The sequence below is a fragment of the Pelophylax lessonae genome (assembly GCF_965119305.1).
Source record: "Pelophylax lessonae genome assembly, chromosome: 3".
Lineage (NCBI taxonomy): Eukaryota > Metazoa > Chordata > Amphibia > Anura > Ranidae > Pelophylax > Pelophylax lessonae.
Genome location: NC_138770.1, coordinates 381,729,681 through 381,754,141, shown reverse-complemented (window position 1 = coordinate 381,754,141; position 24,461 = coordinate 381,729,681). Strand labels below are relative to the sequence as shown.

At 44.1% G+C, this 24,461-nt stretch overlaps 1 protein-coding gene across 1 annotated transcript in view; it reads left to right on the top strand.

The window, feature by feature from the left end:
- The first annotated feature begins 20,419 nt into the window (after positions 1 to 20,419).
- The window catches only part of CCNC (cyclin C), a 47,267-nt gene continuing 43,225 nt past the window's right edge, over positions 20,420 to 24,461 (top strand). Inside the window, exon 1 of the mRNA XM_082250248.1 lies at positions 20,420 to 20,523. Coding sequence (XP_082106374.1) covers positions 20,492 to 20,523 — 32 coding nt within the window. The 5' untranslated portion in view covers positions 20,420 to 20,491. The remainder of the gene's footprint in view (positions 20,524 to 24,461) is intronic.

The window sequence follows — 24,461 nt, the reverse complement described above, 5'->3', positions numbered from 1 at the left end:
TAACCTGCATCCCCCCTCCCCCCCCAACACATACACACATACACACATACACAAAACCAACTCCTATCCCCTGCCCCAGAGGCTCCTGTCTTGTCAATTTTGCACATCCACAGAGATCTGAGAATTAATAAAGAGTAACTCCACTTTTGTTGAGAAAAAAACATTCCCCTCTGGGTGATCTATGTACATTGCAAGGATTTTAACAAACTTTGTTGCATGTTGCAGAGTCCTACATTTTGTTATTCTGAAGAAATTGCTGTTTGTTCCTCTATGCCCCTGTTCTGAGGGAGTCTAATGGGAATGGTTTATTAATTATCAACCAGCTGCTGCACCTGCAGGGCTCTAGTGAAGAAACTTGCAGGGTCTGCATGCCTTAAGATGTGATTTCCTGTTGGGAGTATTTCACCAAAAATTAAAGTTTTGTTGCAGAGGATGCCAAAAATGTGATTTGCAGACTTCTGGGAAAATCAGTGAGCCAATCACACAGGCAGGAAATTATGTTTCTGGGGGGCATTCTATACATTTTCTGTGTACAGAACACCTCCAGGTAGCCATATTGCATTGCATTTTACAGAAAATTACAGAGCTGCAGATTGAAAAGGAAATTTAATTTTTAATAAAATTAAATTACAATATGACTTGTGTTGAAATTGTATGTGCTTTAGCATTATTTTTTATTTGCAATTTTTTTCCCAAGAAAGTGGAGTTACCCTTTAAACTACAAGTCCCATCTACCAAGGCCAAGGGGACTATTTATCAATGGAACACAAGTGCAGTAATCGCCACACTCGTAGTTTATTTAACCACTTTACGTCTGCTCACAGTAATATTACTGCGGCAGAGTGGCTCGTTATCGTCTGACGACGTAGTACTACGTCGTCAGACTGTAATGTTCCGGTACCTTTGGTACCCTAAATTACACTTTCCACAAGTGTATGCGCCCCACCATTTACTTTTGGAAAGGTGCGCATACACCTTTAAGACTGGAGCTGTCATCACCCAGCGCCGGACTAGATGGCTATTTAAAGCGCCGGTTCTCACTCACATGTGTTCGTTCAAACACCCTTACCTGGATGCTAACCTTGCTTGAAGCTTCCATGCTTGCAAGCTTACCTCGCTGACGGAACCTCGCTGCGCTGATCCCTGTATCCCGCTACTGGATCATCCGCCTCTCCTGAACCACCCTTCGGCTGTATCGCTAATAGTGCTAAGTACCCCGCAGGGGAATTCTCTATAAACTTATACTAAGCTTACACTATCTAGCTCTGCATAGTAAAGACTGTTTATCACATCTGCATAACTAGATTGCTAGCTCTTGAGGCTACTGCTACTTTCCTGCACTGGGTTGATCACTCTTGTATGTCCACCTGCTACTCTGTCATCTGCTACCATACATGACTGCTAAACCTTCCTGCATCCATCTGCTACTGTCTCACCTTCAAGTGTCTATCACCTACCACCTTCACTCAACCTATCTCTCAAACCCTCATCATTGTGTTACCACATACATAAAGTCACACTAGGAACCAGCTTGCTAATTGTGTGTATTTACTGGCTGAAATAAGACCTTCCACACATGATGAGTCATTGAGGTTGGGAATGGTATCTCAGCATATCTCTTACATGACTACTGACGTGGAACTATTTCTGCAGCTGAAAATCCACACCATATAAGAAACGCAGAAGCGTTACAGATTGAACGAACCAAAAAATGGATTCAGCAGAAATAACCACTCAGGTCACACAATTAAAACAGCAAGTATCTGCGTTAATACACGCACTTGCTGAATTAAAAGAAGACAATCAGGCTCTGTCCCAGCAGGTAATTAGACTGACACAACTTACCTCTGCTCAGTCCCCTGAACCCAAGATAAATCCCCCTTTGGTATTTACAGGCGATCGCAAAAAATTTCACGAATTTAAAAACGCATGTGAGTTACTTTTTTTGCTAAAACCTCGTACCTACCTTACTGATCACATTAAGGTTTGTACTATTATTTCTTACCTATCAAACGATCCTCGAGCCTGGGCAGATTCTCTTTTTGAGAAAAACGACCAGCTTCTCAACTCCTATGCCTTGTTCCTGGCAGAGCTCACTAGCCTATATGATGACCCCAATAGGCAGAGTACTGCTGATCTTCAGTTAAGATCCTTGAAACAAGGAAGGAGGCCTGTAGAAGACTTTGTCGCAGAGTTCAAGAGATGGACCCTTGATTCAGAATGGAATGATGCATCTCTGAAAACCCAATTTAGGCTTGGCCTATCAGAAGCCGTTAAGGACGAGCTCGCCCGAGCGGATCTGCCAAAAACCCTGGATGCACTAATACAACTCAGTATTACCATAGATAGAAGACTACGAGAAAGAAAGGCTGAAAAGATGGGAATGCCATTATCCGTTTCCTCTCGGAGTCTGGCCGTTGACCCCGTTCCTATGGAGATAGGAACCATACGCCCACCGCTATCAACTATGGAAAAAGTCAAAAGACGACCTGGTATCTCAGCATATCTCTTACATGACTACTGACGTGGAACTATTTCTGCAGCTGAAAATCCACACCATATAAGAAAAGCAGAAGCGTTACACAGACACTCCCCCTTCTGGGCGGCGCTTGCGCGCCGCCAGAGGCTCGCTCCCGCTGTTTTCATTCACAGCGGGAGTCGGGCCAGGGGAGTCGGGCCTTACCCGATCGTCGGGGATCGAGTCTGGAGATCCGCCCGCTGTGTGTAAACACAGCGGGCAGATCTCCATAGTGACAGGGAGTGACAGATCGGACTGTTCAGCATAGCTGGACATCCGATCTGTCCATGACTCACTCAGTCACCTCCCCCCCTACACGTCAGTAAGCACCAGGCATACATTAACCCATCCCTCTCCAATAAAATTAACCCCTTCCCTGCCAGTGTCATTTTTACAGTAACAGTGCATATATATAGCACTGATTACTGCAGTAATGTCACTGGTACCCCCAAAAGTGTCAAAAATGTCAGTCAAGGGTCCGATCTGTCCGCCGCAATGTCGCAGTCCCGCAAAAAAAATCGCAGATCGCCGCCATTACGCGTTAAAAAAAAAACACCAAAAATGACAGAAATCTTTCCCTTTGTTAGTAAACGCAATAACTTTTGCGCAAACCAATCAAAATACGCTTATTGCGATTTTTTTTACCAAACATATGTAGCATAAAACAAATTGGCCAAAAATTTCTAAAAAAATTGGTTTTTACATCTTTTTTGGGGGGAATTTCATATAAAAAAATGTTAAAAATATTGTTATTTTTTCAAAATAAACGCTCTTTTTTTGTTTATAGCGCAAAAAGTAAAAATCGCACAGGTGATCAAAAAAGGACGTAAATTTTGTTTGGGTACGGCGTCGCACGACCGCGCAATTGTCAGTTGAAGTCGCACAGCGCCGAATCGCAAAAAGTGGCCTGGACGGAAGACAGCAAAATCCTCCGGTGGTAAAGTGGTTAAACTTTTTGCAAACCTGTAAGCAAAGGTTTGTACCTTGGTATGGATTAGTGGCTGCAGAAAGAATCTGCAGCAGCCTGTGCATTTCACCCGCAATCCACTGATCACAGTTGCAATGCTTTGCAGGCCCCTAATCAGAAATGATATGCACTTTTTTTGTTCCTGCAAATGTCGATGCATGCCATTTTCTTTTCCAAAAGGTGGACTTAGCCTTTAAATTGAAACTCATGCATCATTATCCAAAAGAGCTAAAATAGAACTTTAAAAGCGTTTAAACTGCAGTATCTAGATATGACTCATTAATGGTTTAATAGTCTGTGTCAAAAGAGACTCAGCTAGGCAATAATAATTAGTTACAGTACCAGAAACCCATGTTTTGGAAATTCTTCCTGTGACCTGTCCAATCCAGATAACGGGCCAGTGTCTCCCTGCCATTGAAATATGCCAGCCTATGGCTAATCTTATTTTAGGAGTTTAACGAATTGCTCATTATAATAAAGGCCCTTACAATAACTAAAAAGACTTGTGTGCAGTGGTGTGGCAACAGAGCAAACAGAAGGTGCTATTGCTACTGGACCTATAGCTCAGAGAGAGTCCTGTTGTGACTCTAATCCAAAAATTCTACCTTTTCCTTATTTAACTAGTATTACCAACCTCATGGTGTGTTAATCTGTTAGAATATGTTTGTGCGCATATCATGGTCATTGTGTGTATAGTAGTAATCATAAATACATGCTTCATCATCAAGGTCCAAAAAGCATTTCGCTATCTCAGTGCCGGGTCACACTTGTGCGATGCGGGAAGGCTGCGAATTCGCAGCCTGTTCCCGCATCGCAAACGCACATCTGGCAGTTCACACTGCCATATGCGATACGCAGGGGGTGTCAATTAAATGTTAACGACACCCCCAGTTTGTTCGCATATCGCAGTGCGATCTGACAGTTCGCACAGGATTGGATCGCACAAGTGTGAACCACTGTGCGATCCGATCCTGATGCAGCTGAAAAAAAGGGTCATGTGCGAGTTTTGTGCGGGTGCAGTGCGAATTTAGCCATACAAAGTGTATGGCTGAATTCGCACTGCACATTCAATCGCAAGTAATGAAGTAGCAGTGCGCTCCGATATTACATACGATCGCCGCACACGCTATAGTGTGAACCAGCACTCACTGGTTGTACAGTACGTGTGAAGGAAAGAACATGGTTATTCTTGCAGAGGGAGAAACTTTTCACAGGTGGTGTTGTACTAGGTAATTTTGGTTTTCTAATATTTACAGCTCCATTAGCAAAATCGAAAGTATAAATAAACCCTAATTACAAAGACAGGTATCTACAGGTCATTACAGTGGGTACGGAAAGTATTCAGACCCCCTTAAATTTTTCACTCTTTGTTATATTGCAGCCATTTGCTAAAATCATTTAAGTTCATTCTTCTTCCTCATGAATGTACACATAGCACCTCATACTGACAGAAAAACACAGAATTGTTGACATTGTTGCAGATTTATTAAAAAAGAAAAACTGAAATATCACATGGTCCTAAGTATTCAGACCCTTTGCTGTGACACTCATATATTTAACTCAGGTGCTTTCCATTTCTTCTGATCATCCTTGAGATGGTTCTACACCTTCATTTGAGTCCAGCTGTGTTTGATTATACTGATTGGACTTGATTAGGAAAGCCACACACCTGTCTATATAAGACCTTCCAGATCACAATGCATGTCAGAGCAAATGAGAATCATGAGGTCAAAGGAACTGCCTGAAGAGCTCAGAGACAGAATTGTGGCAAGGCACAGATCTGGCCAAGGTTACAAAAAGATTTCTGCTGCACTTAAGGTTCCTAAGAGCACAGTGGCCTCCATAATCCTCAAATGGAAGACGTTTGGGACGAACAGAACCCTTCCTAGAGCTGGCCGTCCGACCAAACTGAGCTATCGGGGGAGAAGAGCATTGGTGAGAGAGGTAAAGAAGAACCCAAAGATCACTGTGGCTGAGCTCCAGAGATGCAGTCAGGAGATGGGAGAAAGTTGCAGAAAGTCAACCATCACTGCAGCCCTCCACCAGTCGGGGCTTTATGGCAGAGTGGCCCGATGGAAGCCTCTCCTCAGTGTAAGACACATGAAAGCCCGCATGGAGTTTGCTAAAAAAAACACCTGAAGGACTCCAAGATGGTGAGAAATAAGATTCTCTGGTCTGATGAGACCAAAATAGAACTTTTTGGCCTTAATTCTAAGCGGTATGTGTGGAGAAAACCAGGCACTGCTCATCACCTGTCCAATACAGTCCCAACAGTGAAGCATGGTGGTGGCAGCATGATGCTGTGGGGGTGTTTTTCAGCTGCAGGGACAGGACGACTGGTTGCAATCGAGGGAAAGATGAATGCGGCCAAGTACAGGGATATCCTGGACAAAAACCTTCTCCAGAGTGCTCTGGACCTCAGACTGGGCCGAAGGTTTACCTTCCAACAAGACAATGACCCTAAGCACGCAGCTAAAATAACGAAGGAGTGGCTTCACAACAACTCCGTGACTGTTCTTGAATGGCCCAGCCAGAGCCCTGACTTAAACCCAATTGAGCATCTCTGGAGAGACCTAAAAATGGCTGTCCACCAACGTTTACCATCCAACCTGACAGAACTGGAAAGGATCTGCAAGGAGGAATGGCAGAGGATTCCCAAATCCAGGTGTGAAAGACTTGTTGCATCTTTCCCAAAAAGACTCCTGGCTGTATTATATCAAAAGGGGGCTTCTACTAAATACTGAGCAAAGGGTCTGAATACTTAGGACCATGTGATATTTCAGTTTTTCTTTTTTAATAAATCTGCAACAATGTCATCAATTCTGTGTTTTTCTGTCAGTATGGGGTGCTATGTGTACATTCATGAGGAAGAAGAATGAACTTAAATGATTTTAGCAAATGGCTGCAATATAACAAAGAGTGAAAAATTTAAGGGGGTCTGAATACTTTCCGTACCCACTGTATAAAAAAAAACAAAAAAAAAAAAAAAAAAAACACTTGCCTTAAAAAAAACAGAAATGTATGTTTTATAACTTTGAACTCCCAATTTCATGCACAGCACTACTGTGCTCCTCTGCATTGTCCATGCATGTTTCAAGGCTATATTAAAAAAAAAAATAGTAATAATAATGTTTCAAATTGATAATAAAGCTTCAATTTTTTTAAATTAAAATAACAAACATGTCATACTTACTTGCTCTGTGCAATGGTTTTGCACAAAGCAGTCCCGATCCCCCTCTTCTCGGTCCCCTGCCAACACTCCTTGCTCCTCCCCCACCACTTTCTATTGGGGCACTCGTGCAGGCTTGCTACCGAGCAGCCCTGCCTGTGTCTAGTGACACAGACAGCGAGGCTCGGCCCCGCCCCCCAGCTCCCTCATCATAGAATTTGAATGACAGAAACAAGAGCCAATGCCTCCCACTGCTATCAATTTGGAGTGTCAGGAAAGCTGCACAGAACTGAATCAAGATCGGGCTCAGGTAAGTATAAGGATGGGGGGGGGGCTGGGTGAGAACCTCTTCAACAGAAGGGTTTTCACCATAATGCCTAGAATCCATGGCTTAAAAACCACTTTAAGGCAATATTCAAACATAATAAATCAATAGTTGTTTTGTTTGGCAATTTCTTTTTAACCTTTTTCAATGGTTTTAGCATTGCAAATTCACAGAAAGTACAAAAAATCATAACCAAACAACATACATTTGAATGGATTATCCAAGTGTGTTGTGCTTTTGTTTGGTAATTTTGAAAATTATAAAAAAGATTGTGCATACTGCAAAAACATGCTCCACATGCTAACTGATAATGTCACGATAAGGGTTTGAAGGCCAGTTAATATAGCAGTAGTGGGACTACCACTGACAAGCAGGATAGGTACACAGCCAGTCACCCTGGAGAATGACATGAGCTCATCTGAGGAACAGAGTCTAAGTACTAACCGGTGTTCATCAGAGCTCCTGATGGTGGAGATGGATTTTCCTGCGTGTTAGTACCAGGTCGCGGTCCTCAGGATCACCCCAAAAGGAGGTGAGCAAGCTGGGGTCCAGTAGCGGATAAACAGGTAAGGATCAAACAGAAGCATAGTCAGTAAACAAGCCAATCATTAGTAATGATTAGTTGCAGATTGGGATCAGGCAGAAGCATAGTCTAGGAACAAGCCAAGGGTCAATAACAAGTGGTAGCAAAATATGGACAGCAGAATGGAAGACAAGAGCGAGATACTGGCTGAAGAGAGCACATCAATCTGGCAAGTAGAAAGTGCAGAGACATGGCTTAAATCAGAAGTTCTCGGGTAGAGCAAAGAGTTCAAGGTTCAGCAGAAGTCAAGGCACAAGGCAGGGTTGTCCAATGGATCAGAGAGCGTGCTGTCCAACATCTCAGGTAGCTCAGCAAGAAGAGTCATTGCCAGACAAAGCAGAGGTCCCATGTGCATGTCCAGGCCCTGACAGGTAATATGTGGGCAATACATCCAACAACAGGGGGTGTGGACAGTAGCAAAGGAGAGGATCATCCCTTTGGCATGCCACACTACATCTAAAAAGCCAATGCTCTGTTTATTGGCACCTTAGCTTGTGTTAGAAAGTGAGAGCACCCATTCCAAGGGTAGCAATGCAGTTCTTGATTGGGAAGCTGCTTAGACAGTGATTCCTAAGTCAGGAAAGTACAATAATGCCTGTAATTGTAAGAATCAGGAGATAAAAAGAATAGTTGATTTGGAAGACCACGTTATTATTGATTTTAAAAATAAAAGTTTAAATACACTTTAAGTGACTATGGTTGTAAACTGTAGAGTGGAGAAATATTGAACCCAATGACATGGCAGAAAGTATATGGATATGGGTAAGATAAATAATGTTATCAAGAACAGAAATCCGTCAGTGTATTGTTATTCTTGTAATTCCAGTATTTGACTTTGGAAGTGATTTTGTAAAGATGGTGATCTTCTCAGTCACTGAAACAATACTGAAACAATATATAAAATTACTTACCATACGACATACTGTTTGTCTGTCTGATTTTATGGTTTTGTCCGATTTTATGATTTATGCCATAAAATTGTTACATTCAAAAGGTTAGGAATAATGTCTATTTATGGTGCCCCTTAATTTTGTGTTGTACAAAATGAATAGCACATTTTCTTGGCAAATTATAATTGGGGTGATTTTCTCTTTAAAAGAAATAGCCACTTGTTTATGTGTATGAACATCTGTATCCATGCAGAGAAATTCCTGTAGCAGAATTAATTGTTAAACAGTTACTGAAGCATATGCTCTAGTACGAAGGGTAGAATCTGCTGTGTCTGTTGGGAGTGCTTATAATGTACCTGACGTGATTAAAATCAATGTGCTATGTCAGAAACCATTGTACTAGAAAACAGCTGAACATTATCAGGTCTTACAATGTATTATCAAAGGCAAAGCAAGTGAGAATGTTCAAAGGGGGACTATGGTGAAAACAAGATGGTTATGTATTTTACAGTACACAATGCTGTTTCGTAATCAATGTAACAACAATTAGAGCAGAACTCGACCAAAATAGGTAAATACACAGTAAAAACATATGTATGTGACCAGTCTCACCTTCCAAAAGAGTTGAAACATTTTTAAGCACCCACATTTTCTTCCTCTTTAGATAACCTCCCTGGCGGTCTGATTATGTCCAGATTTCTGTGCTAAAAGTAGTACATTTTTTTGCATGGAAATCTGTTATTTTATATTTAAAAACTCACCTTCCCCTGCAATCCTCAGCTGTCCTCCCGCTCTCCTCCCAGCCAATGCCGGCACCTGTCTTCCGGTTCCCCTACCTGCAAGCTTTGCGACGCAGGGGGGTGAAACCGGCGGCAATTTAAAAAATGTAAATACACTAAATGACATGATACAAAGTTATGATCCTAACGGATTGCACTGTATCATGCCATTTCACCACAGGATTGCACCTAGTGACTTTTCCAGTGCCCTGCCTGTGCTTTTCCAGTTCTTTGTGCCTGGAAATTTGAGAACGTCCATGGCGTCCAGAAAGCGTTCTTTTTGTGCAAAAGCGCTTTTAGCTGTCGCTGTTTTCCAGTTCATCTAAAAGTGCTTTTGCGTAAAAATAACTATTTTTGGACGCCATGGTCATTCAAAGTTTTCCAGGCACAAAGCACTGGAAAAGCACAGGCAGGGCACTGGAAAAGTCACCAGGTGCAATCTTGTGCTGAAATGGCATGATACTGTGTAATCCGTTAGGATCACAACTTTGTATCATGTCATTTGTGTATTTACACTTTTGAATTTGCCGCCGGTCCCCCCCCCCCCCCCCGTGTCGCAATGCTCGCAGGGAGGGAACCGGAAGTCAAGTGCCGGCAATCAACCGTGCACAGAGCGGGGAGAGAGTGTGAGGACAGCAGGGAGGACGGCGGGGGAGCGCAGGGAAGGTGAGTACCATTGCGGGGTAATCCCGAGTGTGGCTCGGTGTTACTGTTTTTGGTACTGAAAGTTAACCCCGAGCCACACTCGGGAATACGGCTAAGGAGGTTAAAGAGAGTATGGGATTAAAGCGGTAGTAAATCGCTAGTTGTTTTTTTTTTTTCTAAACCTGTAAGGCAAAGTTATAGTGTGCTAGTATGCATCGCATACTATCACATTATGTGAAACTTGCCTGAAAACAAAGCCATTCCAGCAGCCCGCTGTCACTGCTGAAGGCACTTCCATATTCAACTGGTCTTCCTTGCGGGTTTGCCGACCCTGGCTGTGTGAGTGGGCAGAGCCGCAATCACGTCACTCACACACATGTAGGTGGAAGCCGCCATTTACAGCACAGGACTCTGAAGGAACAGTCTGGGGGGCAGTTTCTCCAGAGCGCACCTGCTGGGGACATCACTGGTTGCATGTACAGTAAATATCTCCTAAACAGTGCACGTTTAGGAGATATTTACAGTACCTATAGGTAAGCCTTAATATAGGCTTACCTATAGATAAAAATCATGCATGGGAGTTTACTCCCACTTTAATTTACTAAAACTGGAGAGTGCAAAATCTGGTGCAGCTGTGCATGGTAGCCAATCAGCTTCTAACTTCATCTTGTTCAATCGAGCTTTGACAAAAAAAAAAAAAAAAAAACCTTGTAGCTGATTGGTTTCTACCAGATTTTGCACTCTCCAGTTTTAGTAAATCAACCCCCATTGTAACCTCATGTCTTTGCAAAATTCCCCCCTCCAAACCCACTAATACTCACCTTGCCAGCACTTTATCTACTATATTTTCACCATCTCAGCCTGTGAAAATATCCAGTGCTTCTGGGTGTGAGAGAAAATGAGACCTTCTCCCATGTGACAGTACGTAGACCTAGACCCTGGCATTGTTACATAACCAAAGGAGTGAGCATCCAACATCTGCCAACACTGGGTATTTTGGTGCTGGCTGCGACCAGGGTCGGGACAAGGGGTGGGCAAAAGGGACAGCCGCACTGGGCGTAGTGGTATTGTAGGGATGGGGGTGCCACAAGTTCCTTCTACTATAAGGCTGACAGTAGCAGAGACAGAGGCATCATTACTTCTGTTAGCCAAGCGCTGGAAGCAGCAAGGAGAGGAGGATAGAGCCGGGAGGAGGTGTGGGCTGTGTTCACCCTCCCCCTCCTCCTCATAAGCTCCCACATAATAAAGGGGGGTGGGGCACAATTTGGCATATTTGCCCTGGGCACTGGATGATCTTGTCCCAACACTGGCTGTGACAGAGGAATTGCTGCAAGTAGGGCTGCTGCTAGAAATCAAAGGGTCCCATACAGCCTACCTGTACAGGCCCCCCCCCCCCACCCAATTCCGGCGGAAATATCAAAATGATACTATCCCCCCCCCCCCCATCTCTCTTCCAAGCACAAATCCCTCCCAATCATCCCTCCCAGCACAACCCCCCAAATCCCTCCACAAATTCACAACCCCATCCCCCCAGCACAAATTCCCCCCTCCTAGCACAAATCCCCCAGCCCTGCTCCTAGCACAAACTTTACCCCCAATCCCCCCTTCTGGCTCAAATCCCCCAAACCCTCCTACAAGCACATACCCCCCCCCCCATTCCTCCTTCTACCAAATCCCCAATACACTTTCTAGCAAAGGGAGCTGCCAATCCCTCAAACATCCCAGGCATAAATTATTTTCCCATTATTATTTCTGTAAGCCCCCCCAAACCGACAGGCAGAAACCACTACTAAGCCAGGAGGGGGTGCACTGTGTTGTGCTTTCCCCTCCTATCTGAACAACATACAGCATAAGAGACAGGATCGCTCTTACATTGCATCAGACTGTATACTCAAACACAGTTTGATTACCGCCCCCTACCCACATTTCCTGCTGTCGGGAGATGAGCAGCCCATGGAGGAGGTAGGGGGCGGTAATCAAACTGTGTGTGTGTGTACAGTGCGATGCAATGTAAGAGTGATCCTGTCTCTTATACTGCATGGACGAGTGTTGTTGAGACAGGAGGGGAGAGCCCACAGAGCACCACACAGCGCACCTCCTCCCAGGGGGTGGGGGCGGGGACAAACAGCTAAAAGCCGGCGAGACGAAGATAAACTTGCTTTCAGCCGGTGGAGGGAGAGACATTGCTCTGTCATTGATCCCTCTCCCCACCAATCCTCCTGCTGTCCGGGGCCCCCCTATGTGCCCGGGCCCCATACAGGAGTACTGGCTGTACCCCCCTGATGGCGGCCCTGGCTGCAAGTAAGAATTGCTGAGTATTAGGGATCAGGGACATACTGCAACCTTGACACCTTGTGGTGGATTTACTAAAACTGGAGAGTGAAAAATCTGATGCAGCTCTGCATAGAAACCAATCAGCTTCCAGTTTTTTTTTTTTTTTTTAACAAGCTGAAGTTAGAAGCTGGTTGGTTTCTCTGCAGAGCTGCACCAGATTTTGCACTCTCCAGTTTTAGTAAGTCAACCACCTTATCTCTTTTATCTATGTTGCTTGATCGCTGACCCCTCCTTAGGCTGGTTACTGGACATTGCCACACTATTGAGGTCATTGCATTGCACTCTCCTGCAGCAATAAACATAGAATATTAGATTAACAGCTCAGCACACTATAGCAGAGCATATTTGTCTCAAGTTGCTGCCCCTTCTTACCCTATCTGAGTGCGGCTAAAGGACAGCAGCATTAAGAAAGTTTCAGGTTAATATGCAAGCTGTTGTTTAAAATAAATGCTTTATACATGCTGGTCTTCTTCAATCTGCCTGGAGTTCAACTTTTACTTCAGATATACACTTAGGGACCAATTTAAAAAAGTTTGCTGTGTGAATGCCTTCACCCAGCTGTCATGTGTGATCCCCATAATGTGTTCAAAGCCTACAAGCAGTCAAAAAAAAAAAAAAACCCACAAAAGTCAGCACAAGGGGGAATAACCTACAGTCAGTGGGATGTGTCCCTTGTGCTGATGTCTCTTCTTTTAGTTGAAATCCTCCTCTGTCCATGCCGCCCCCCTTCCATAATATTTTCTGGGCAGGGGTTAGTACAACTAAGTGGCTGTCACAAGTTCTCATCAAGAGAGAGCTCAACTATGATGGTTCTTTCTGCCCAACTACTCCATTCATAATCTTGAGTTGACTCTGGCACAATTCCTTCTCCACCACTCTGCCACCCTCCCCTGGAATTACCTTAAATTACTTGCAATGCATGTGGTAAATGCGACCAAAATGTGCATCCCAGTCCACCGGGGGCTGACACAGATTCCATCCTTTCAAGAATGGTTCATACGAATCAACAAGATTGCAGAAATGGAAGAACTCATATCCATGGCAAACAAGCCTGCTGGTCCCTATTCTTTTCCTGGTTTGATTTTGTCATTACTTTCAAACCTGTGTGGATGTTATTCTCTGTTTTTTTGATCAGCAGGTTTCTGAAAGAGCTGCTGAGCCAGAGCTTATCATCCCACCGACTTGGCTTGGACTTCCATCCAAGAACCTGCCATCTCTTTGGGCAAGACTTTTGTACTCATAGATTTACGTATGCATCAAATTGAAAGTTTTCAGGCCATTCTGGGTCCCACAGAACCTTTGCCTTTCTCTCCTGCCACTACTGGTGCCTGGGACTCCATAAGGGTTTGAAGGAGTACGTGAAAGTATTTTCAATCTGTACCCATACTGAATGTTCAACCCTGATCCCTAAGATCCCTGGTGCCACAATGTTATGGACTATATTACTGACCTGCCTCTCTCTCAGGCTGTACTGTGATCTGGGTGGTCGTAGACCAATTCTTCAAGATGACACATTTTGTACCTTTCCTGTCACTGCCTTCAGAAGCTGTCTTGGTGCTGGTCTTTATTCAGGAGAATTTCAAACTTGATGGTATGCCCACTTACTTTGCGTCTGTAGCACCCTCCTAGGTAGGTGCTAGAGAGTGAGTATAGTTTTTGGCTCTGTCTGCCTATCAGAGGAGCAGTAGGTAAATTATATATTGCACTCTGCTTAACAGGGAGCAGGATCTGTGAGTTAGGTCTGCTCAATGTGCCCAGTGTGTGATTCATATGGTCTGAGGGAGTGTCCCCACTGTGCCCAATGGGGAGTAACATTCCACATTGGAGGAAACCTGGCCAATGAGGACACAGGCTTTGTTGCAGGCCCAGGGATTGGCACAGACTTCGGTCTCAGTGCATTGTGGGGTGTAGTATATAAAGCCAGGGGCACATGTGCTTAAGGTCTTTGGCTGAAACAGAGTCCCGGAAGGAGGGTGGCGGCTGCCTCCTCTTCTGAAGTAGCTGGTGTGTGGTCACAGGCAGTTGGCCTGGTGAGCCAGAAGTGTGGAGCTGAACCCAGAGGTCCAGGAGAAGCTAACTGGAGGAGTTGAGGCATTGCGAGCACCTGGAAAGCAGTATCGGGAGTACAGAGGATCCTGCCTAAGGGCCTGCCCAGCAAGCGGGCCACTTCAGGGTAGTGTAGTCAATGGATGGGTGTCAGCTAAGGAAAGGAAATGTGTGTGCCCTGAAGAGAAATACCTAAAGGAACATTTACCTCAGATTCATCGAGTGGCAGGATGAAGCAGCGGCCTTGACGCATTCTCAATCAGATGTCCTCAGCATTGTCAATAGTTTGATTGTTGGAGTATTCCACTCATCCCTTCTCCCATCCCGATATGAAATAAAACCATAAAACAAAAACCCCTTGACTGTTTATTGACTGAGCCAAGAAAGTAAAGTGCTAAGATTTCTGCAAGCAGTTGCTACGGGTAACCCAGGGGAATCCAAAAGTGTGTAAAACCAGCAACCCTCAAGGGGGCAGTGCTACCCGTCCGATCATGGGGCCCAATTCACTTCGCAGATCTGGAGGGGCCCCTGTAAATCCTGTGTAAATATTACATCTGAGGGTCAGCTGCAAGAACCCAGAAGAGACAGCTGGCCCCCTGATGATGCACTGTGGTGCAAGCACTATGGAGTACCTCGAGACCTCCTGGAATGCATGATGCATGTGGTATTTTTACTAAGGCAAGAACTCCAGAAGTGTGGAAAAGATTCCCCAATAAGGTATTAAAATTGAACTAAACCCATTGAATTGTTTCCTAAAACAGCTCAAATAACTGGATGCCCTGAATGATAACTATGGCAGTTGCTTGTGCTATCAACAAAACTGTCAAGGCTTCAAATGGCTGGTGTCATAGCTGATCACATGTGCAATACCATGGCAACTGCAGATCAAACAGAGGCTAAGATGGCAGCTTTCTTGACTGTAAAGGATAGGTGAGTTTAGTTCTGCTTTAACCACTTGCCGTCTGCTCACTAGAGCTGTACTGCGGCAAAGTGGCTTTTGTAGGTCTGATGATGTAGACCTACGTCGGCAGACACTCCCCCTTCTAGGCGGCGCGCGCGCCGCCGGAGGCTCGCTCCTGCTGTATACAGTCACAGCGGGAGTGGGGCCAGGGGAGGAGCGGCGGCGACCGCAGCTGCTCTTCCCCGATCGTCAGGGAATCGAGTGTGGAGGTCCGCCCGCTTGCATAGCTAGCATAGCTGAACCTGCGATCTGTCCTTGTGTCACATAGTCACCTCCCCCCACACATGTCAGTAAGCACCAGGCATACATTAACCCCTCCCTCTCCAATAAAATTAACCCCTTCCCTGCCAGTGTCATTTTTACAGTAACAGTGCATATTTATAGCACTGATTACTGTAGTAATGTCACTGGTACCCCCAAAAGTGTCAAAAATGTCAGTCAGGGGTCCGATCTGTCCGCCGCAATGTCGCAGTCCCGCAAAAAAAAAATTGCAGATCGCCGCCATTACTCGTTAAAAAAAAAAAAACACCAAAAATTACATAAATCTTTCCCTTAGTTAGTAAACGCAATAACTTTTGCGCAAACCAATCAAAATACGCTTATTGCGATTTTTTTTCACCAAACATAGGTAGCAGAAAACAAATTGGCCAAAAATGTAAAAAAATTTTGATTTTTTTACATTTTTTTAGGGGGAATTTCATATAAAAAAATGTGAAAAATATTGTTATTTTTTCAAAATTTACGCTCTGTTTTTGTTTATAGCGCAAAAAGTAAAAATCGTACAGGTGATCAAATACCACCAAAAGAAAGCTCTGTTTGTGGGGAAAAAAAGACGTCAATTTCATTTGGGTACGGCATTGCACGACCGCGCAATTGTCAGTTAAAGTCGCACAGTGCCGAATCGCAAAAAGTGGCCCAGACGTAAGACAGCAAAATCCTCCGGTGGTAAAGTGGTTAAACTAAAAACTAAATAAATAAATATAATATATTTCTATCTGTGAAAGAGGATGGGCGCAGTAGTAGAATGATGAAAAGTGTGTGGCAGAGTGAGGGTCCCCTTTAATGAAGGAGTCGATGACCTGAAGCGTTTGGAGGCCCCTGCTTTAAAGGTAGGTGCAGGGTGGAGGACTGGGGGAGGGGCTGGGGTTAGGATTTAAAAGAGAAGTAGGACCAAAGTTTTTCTGGCCATACTTCACTTCTGAGTCACAGGAGTACACTTACTTATGTTCCCTATGACCCAGAATAAGCCGACAGTAGTGGCTGACGTCACAGAGCCACTCCAAGCTCCGGAAGGATCCTGAGAATAATGTCGAGATCCATCCAGATGCCTGACCGTCAGCTGGTTCAGCCTGTTAGCGTCCCCCTCCCAGCCTGGTGCTACAGTGATCGCTTACTGACAGTCACCACTCTTAGCTCCAAGTGGACCGAGAACTAAGAGACAAGCAGTCACATGATCACTCAGTTCTTGGGCTTAGAACCAAAGAGGGAATGTTGCAGCCATACAGGCAGAGCTTTTTTTCACAGAGAAGAGGTGCAGGAACTCCCCCCTTTCAAGTCACCCCTTTTCTCGACCCACTACCCACCTCTGAGCACCATCCCTTGATTCTTTCCCTTATCCACCTCCTAGTACCACACCTTTTAGAGAATACAAAACCAAGTACAGTAAAACCTTGGATTGTACAATTTTAAGGTGCTAAGTAATTTGTATGGAATTTGTTAATGATAGGATGTAAAATATATCCCCTGCAGCCAGCAACAATACCCCCCTCTTTCAACATTCCTCCCCCCCAGCAATAATAGACCCCCCACAACAAAGTATCCCCCAGGGAACAATAGATCCACCCCAGCATTAGTACATTCCCATCTGCAACAATAGATCTAATAGCAGCCAACACCAATAGACCCTCCAGCAGCCAACAACAATAGATCCCTCTCTTATCGGTAAATCCCTCCCAGCAACAATTAACCCCCCAGCAACAATAGATCCCCCAGCAGCCAACACCAATAGACCCTCCAGCAGCCAACAACAATAGATCCCTCTCTTATCGGTAAATCCCTCCCAGCAACAATTAACCCCCCAGCAACAATAGATCCCCCAGCAGCCAGCATCAATAGACCCTCCAGAACAACTCAGCACCCTTTGGGAACAATAGATCCACCCCAGCATTAGTAGATTCCCATCTGCAACAATAGATCTAATAGCAGCCAGCATCAATAGACCCTCCAGCAGCCAACAACAATAGATCTCTCTCTTATCGGTAAATCCCTCCCAGCAACAATTAACCCCCAGCAACAATAGATCCCCAGGAGCCAGCATCAATAGACCCTCCAGAACAACTCAGCACCCTTTGGGAACAATAGAGCCACCCCAGCATTAGTAGATTCCCATCTGCAACAATAGATCTAATGGCAGCCAGCATCAATAGACCCTCCAGCAGCCAACAACAATAGATCCCTCTCTTATCGGTAAATCCCTCCCAGCAACAATTAACCCCCCAGCAACAATATATCCCCAGCAGCCAGCATCAATAGACTCTCCAGAACAACTCAGCACCCTTTGGGAACAATAGATCCACCCCAGCATTAGTAGATTCCCATCTGCAACAATAGATCAAATAGCAGCCAGCATCAATAGACCCTCCAGCAGCCAACAACAATAGATCCCTCTCTTATCGGTAAATCCCTCCCAGCAACAATTAACCCCCCAGCAACAATAGATCCCCCAGCAGCCAGCATCAATAGACCCTCCAGAACAACTCAGCACCCTTTGCCATTACATGCTTTCAGTGCTGGAGGTGTCGGAACTCCATTCCCCCGCATTGCTTGCATACAGGTGAGTATGTATGTTTGATTTTTGCATTCCCACACTTCTCCTTTAATTTGTAAACTGTATTCCTTTACTTAAAGTGCCTATAGATTAGTAATTTTGTTTTTGTTCAGCCGGTGGATTTCCCACACAAATGAGATGGCTGGAGGAATCCCCCCCCCTCCTCCCCTAGTGAAAGCACTACACAAAGTACACATTTAACCCTTTGATTGCCCTTAACGGTTAACCCCTTCCCAGCCAGTGTCATTAGTACAGTGATAGTGACTATAGTTAGCACTGATCACTGTATTTGTGTCACCGTTACCCACAAAGTGTCAGTTAGTGTCAGCCACAAAATTGCTATAAGTCACTGATCGTCACCATAACTAGTAAAATAAATAAATAAATAATAAATTCCAGTATATATCCCATAGTTTGTAGACGCTAAATCTTTTGTGCAATCCAATCAATATATGCTTATTGGGATTTATTTCTTTTTTTTTACCAAAACAATGTAGCAGAAAAAATTTTGGCCTAAATTTATGAAGACATTTTATTTTTTAAATGTGTTTATTGGATGTGTTTTATAGAAGTATAAAATACAGTTATTTTTTCAAATTTTTGGTCTTTTTTTTGTTTATAGTGAAAAAAAAACAAAAAAACGCAGAAGTGATCAGATACCACCAAAAGAAAGCTCTATTTGTGGGAAAAAAAGGACAAAGATTTTTATTTGGGTACAGCATGACCACGCAATTGTCAGTTAACCACTTTAGCCCCGGAAGATTTGGCTGCTCAAAGACCAGGCCCTATTTTGCGATTCGGCACTGCATGAATTTAACGGACAATTGCGCGGTCGTGAGATGCTGTACCCAAACGAAATTGAAGTCCTTTTTTCCCCGCAGATAGAGCTTTCTTTTGGTGGTTTTGATCACCTGTGTGAGTTTTATTTTTTGCGCTATAAACAAAAAAAGAGCGACAATTTTGAAAAAAAAAACAATATTTTTCACATTCTGCTATAGGACATTCCCAAAAAAAATTAAATATCAAAATTTTTTAACATTTTAGGCCAATTTGTGTTCTGCTACATATTTTCGTTAAAAAAAATCGCAATAAGCGTATTTTGATTGGTTTGCACAAACGTTATTGCGCCTACTAACTACGGGAAAGATTTATATCATTTTTATTGTTTTTTTTTTTTTACTAGTAATGGCGGCGATCTGCAATTTTTTGCGGGACTGAGACAGATCAGACCCCTAACTGACATTTTTGGCGGTATCAGTGACATTACTACAGTAATCAGAGCTAAAAATATGCACTGTTACTGTAATAATGACACTGGCCGGGAAGGGGTTAACACTGTTGATAATCAAGGGGTTAAATGTAAGCCTAGGGGAGTGATTCTAACTGTGGGGGGGTTGGGCTTCTGAAATGATTACAGAGACATGCGATTCTACTTAGCAGGATCACATGAGCTTTGTGATCATTGCAGGGAAAAGGACGGACGGTTGTGTTTACATCAGCCGACCGTCCTTCTCTCTCAGTGGGGAGTGACCGCCGATGTCAGGCGGCAATCGGAGCCGCCCGACACACGCGCCGGCTTTTCCGCTGACGATCAGGGGCAGGAGCGCACCGCCGGCGGTGCGCGCTCACCCCCTAGCTCCTCCTAGGCAAATGATGTACCGATACGTGGTTTTGCCTGGGAGAGCCACTCTGTCGACGTATATATACAGTATACGGTCGGCAAGTGGATAAGGTGGTAATTAAACTCACTTAGTGCCTTATGTGCATTATATCAGCCTCAGAACCTGTGTAATTAATATGCGTCCTGGATTAAACCGTGTGCATGCGTCATCGCAGCTCCGGCCAGTAACAGAGCCGGAGTCCGCGAGCCTGGAAGAAAGTCGGGTGAAGATAAAAGCTGTCCCCAGCGATGACATTGCATCACTAGAAGGCTACTTTTTTACATAAGTTTCACATAATGTGCTAGTAGGTGATGCTTTATAGCACATTATGCTTTTGCCTTGCAGGCAAGGAAAAAAAAAACGTGCAGCGCTTTAACCACTTGCCAAACGCCTGGCACAAATCACCGTACCCATACGTCGCTCCTTGGGAGTTAAGCATAATACAAGCCCTTTATTGAGCACATATTAAACTGATTATCTCAGCAATATACTATCCGCTTTTCTTCCCAGAAAACATAAAAGTACTATGAAACATCTCTACATATCTCTCAAACATATCAACATTCTCCTCTTCCCCTGCAGCCCACTCACACACGCCCCCGCCTGTATTCTTTGGTTCCGGGTGTCACTAGTTCCCAGTCGGAAGCGCATTGGGGTTGCACACCGGTTGTCTTCCTGTACAGAAGCTGGAACGTCCGTGTTGTGCGCACCGGTGAGAAGCTCGGGTGACGTCACCAGTCCGGGGTTCCACTCAGACGTGTCGCTGCGAACACCGGTTGAGGTTTGATGGCGGGGAATTTCTGGCAGAGTTCTCACTAGTGAGTAGTGACCGGCCTGACTGACTGACGCCCTCCCTATACAGCCTGCTCACCTCTCTCCTAGAGCTAGGAGCTGTGCTCAGGCCCCATAACATGACCTATTGTACTGGGTACCACACTCTGCTCCACCTCATCATTACAGTCCTCTGAGCTCACACAGCTTGGAAAGGCTTTTCTTAGGCCTCTTTCACATGGGTGGCCAGGGGGGAGGTATAAACAGGAGGCTGAGTTGTGGTTTTACTGACCAGCCGCAGAGTGCTGTTCACACGCAGTGTCCATAATGCTTTGTATCGCAGCAGATTTAATGTGACGTGTCCGGTGGCACCGCCTGTCAATTCAAGTCAATGGGACTGCGCCGCCACCACGAGTCAATCGTTTGGCTGGTGCTGGTGGCTTATTAGTCCCATTGAAAAGGAATTTGGCAACTCCTGATCGCATCTGCTTAACCGCACAATGTAAAGTGATCTGGATCCCATTTCAGATAATACAAGTGTGAACTTAGGTGTCCATTTATGAAGGAGAAAAGCCGAGGTCCTGAGGATCATGGCTGATCTCTCATGGGTGCCAATTTATTTAGCTGAGATAAGGAGCGGAGAACACGTTCACTTCTCATCACAGGACACAGCCTTCTGTAATTCACTTTTAGGCCGGGTTCACACATATGTTTCAGCAAGTTCGTGCCTGGAGTCCGGTGCGTCTCCGTTTACTGGTTCAGGTCCAAATTTTTGCCTAAATTCGCACCCTTGAATGTGGACCGTAGCCTGCCCCGGACCTGTGTGATCCGATTCAGACACACTCCCCTGTCATGCAAATTGGGGAACCCGCATCCAGTTTGCATGTGTGTGAACCCAGCCTTACAGAAATAGCCGGTTTATGAAGGTGAGATCTGCTCTCACTGGCCATCTCTGTAAAAAGAGAAGCTGCTGTGAGAAGGAAGAAGACTTATTTCTTACTTTATTAGCACCAGCAGGGTTACTTGGTAACACAAATTGCTAATTCGCCAATCCCAGGACAGCAACTCAATGCGTTTAGACATCTAGATGTGGTGAAGACAACTTGCTAAAGTTCAAAACGAGCATCAGAATGAGGAAGAAAGGAGATTAATGTCCCATACACACGTGCAGATTATCTGCAGACTTAGCAAAACCATATAATATGAGGTCAAACCTAAACACTTTCAGTTTGTATGCAATCTGCCAGGCCCTTGCACTACATAGGAAAGGTAAATCTGCAGACAAAAGTCTGCACGTTTGTACGGGGCATTAGTGACTTTGAACGTAGCACAGTTGTTGGTGCCAGACGGACTGCTGAGTATTTTAAAATCTACTGGGATTTTCACTTGCAACCATCTCTAGGGTTTACAGAAAAAAGAGAAAAATATCCAGTGAGTGGCAGTTGTGTGGAATAAAATGCCTTGGTGATGTCAGAGGAGAATTTTTTTTCAGAGGAGAATGCTTTTGATAGGCAGCAGTAGCTCAAATAACCACTCGTTATAACAAAAGTATGCAGAATACCATCTCTGAACACACAACCCATCGAACCTTGAAGCAGATAGGCTACAGCAGCAGAAGACCACATTGGGTGCCACTCCTGTCAGCTAAGAACAGGAAACTCAGGCTACAATTCACTACAGCTGCACGATTAATCTGTAAAAAACCGCAGTCTGGATTTAACCCCTCAGCACGATCTTAATTTGGCATTTCCACGATTCATGTAACAAGTGCTAATAGCTGTCAAAAAAAAAAAAAAAAAAGCAGCTGGCAGTGTTTATCAACGACATGCAAAAGAGAGATACAGTGTTTCTTTTTATCTTCTGTTCTTTTAGGCTCCATTCACACCTGGGCGTTTTCAGCTCCAAAAACGCTCAAAAGAAACGCTTCCAAAACGCCCAACAAGTAAAACCCCATTCATTTAAATGACCCCTGTTCACATCTGAGCGTTTTGCAAAACGCCTGTAGCTGAAAAATGTACATGAGCTTCTTTTTGGGCTGATTACCAGCGTTTTTGATAGATGTCAATGAAAAACGCCTGAAAAAATCGCGGTAAAATCGCGGTAAAAATCGCGGTAAAAACGCTACGCTCAAGTGTGAATGCAGCCTTAGAGAACAAAGGGATGAACTTCATTCTGTAAATGAGGTCAGTTTAACCCAGTGTTTCTCAGGCTTTTTCCAGTCAAGGCACCCTTTAAAATTCTGCACAATCTCGAGGCACTTCATTCAACAAGTTCCATACATGTAGGACACCCAACATTGGAGGTGATTTATGTTCTTGTATTCCAGAATTTCTTCCTCATTTTCTCTCTCCCCCTCACAGCTAACATGACCACAATACTGACAGAGAGGGGGAGGGGGGCTTATGTCCTTCCTATCAACCGATGACATCAGTTGTTGTTAGGACACTGGCGGCTGGCCTGCACATCACCCAAGGTTGTAATGCTGCACAATGAAACCTGTGGCTTTGAGTAACAAAAAAGTAGACTTGAGTCAACTGCTGGCTTATATACAATTTTTAGGGACTTAGGGCATTTTTTAGCCATTTTGCAAAGACACCCTGGTTGAAAAAGGGTGGTTTAACCACTTAAAGGGTAACTCCACTTTTGTGGGGGGAAAACATTGCAAATAAAGAAAAAATATAGCGTATTCAATTGCGACACAAATCATATTGTAATTGAATGTTATTAAACATTACATTTCCTTTTCACTCTGCAGCTGTTGTAATTTTCTGAAAATGCAATATGGCTGCCTGTAGCTGTTCTGTACACAGAATGTGTACTGACCACACCCCAGAAACATCATTTCCTGCTTGTGTGATTGGTTCACCAATTTTTCCAGAAGTCTGCCTAAGATACAAATCAGATTTCTGGCATCCCCTGCAACAAAAATGTAATTTTTGGTGAGATTCTCCCAATAGGAACACATCTAAAGGGATTCAGGCCCAGCAGCTTTCCTCATTAGAGCCCTGCAGCTGCACAGCTGATAGATAATTATGAAACCACTCCCATTAGACCCATTCAGCACAGAGGAACAAACGATGATTTCTTCAGAATAACAAAAGGTAGGAATCTGAAACAAAGTTTGTTATAATCCTTGTAATATACAGAGATCACCCAGAGGGGAATATTTTTTTTTTTCTCAACAAAAGTGGAGTTACGCTTTAAAGACTAAGCCTTTTTTCTGCCACTTGTTTACATATTAACAGTATTTTTTGCTAGAAAATTACTTGGAACCCCCAAACATTATGTATATATTTTTACAGAGACCCTAGAGAATAAAATGGCGGTCGTTTTTATGTCACACTGTATTTGCGCAGCTGTCTTTCAAACACAATTTTATGGGAAAAAAAACACTTCAATAAATTAAAAAAAACAAAACTGTAAAGTTAGCCCAATTTTTTCTTGTATGATGTGAAAGAAAGATCTTATACCGAGAATCATGATCTTTATTCTAGGAAAAAAAATTGTGATTCTCATTTTATCCAGAATCGTGCAGCTCTACAATTCGCACAGGCCACCAAAATTGGACAATAGAAGATTTGAAAAGCGTTGCCTGGTCTGATGAGTCTCAATTTCAGGTGTGACATTCAGATGTCGGGGTCAGAATTTGGCATAAACAACATGAAAGCATGGATCCATCCTGCCTTGTATCAACAGTTCAGGCTGGTGGTGTAATAGTGTGGGGGATATTCTCTTGGCACACTTTGGGCCCTTTAGTACCAATTGAGCATTGTTTAAACGGCACGGCCTACCCGAGTATTGTTGCTGACCATGTCCATCTCTTTATGACTACAGTGTACCCATCTTCTGATGGCTCCTTCCAGCAGGATAATGCACCATGTCACAAAGCTCAAATCATCTCACCACTGGTTTCCTGATCATGACAATGAGGTCACTGTACTCCAGTGGCTTCCACAGTCACCAGATCTCAATCCAATAGAGTACC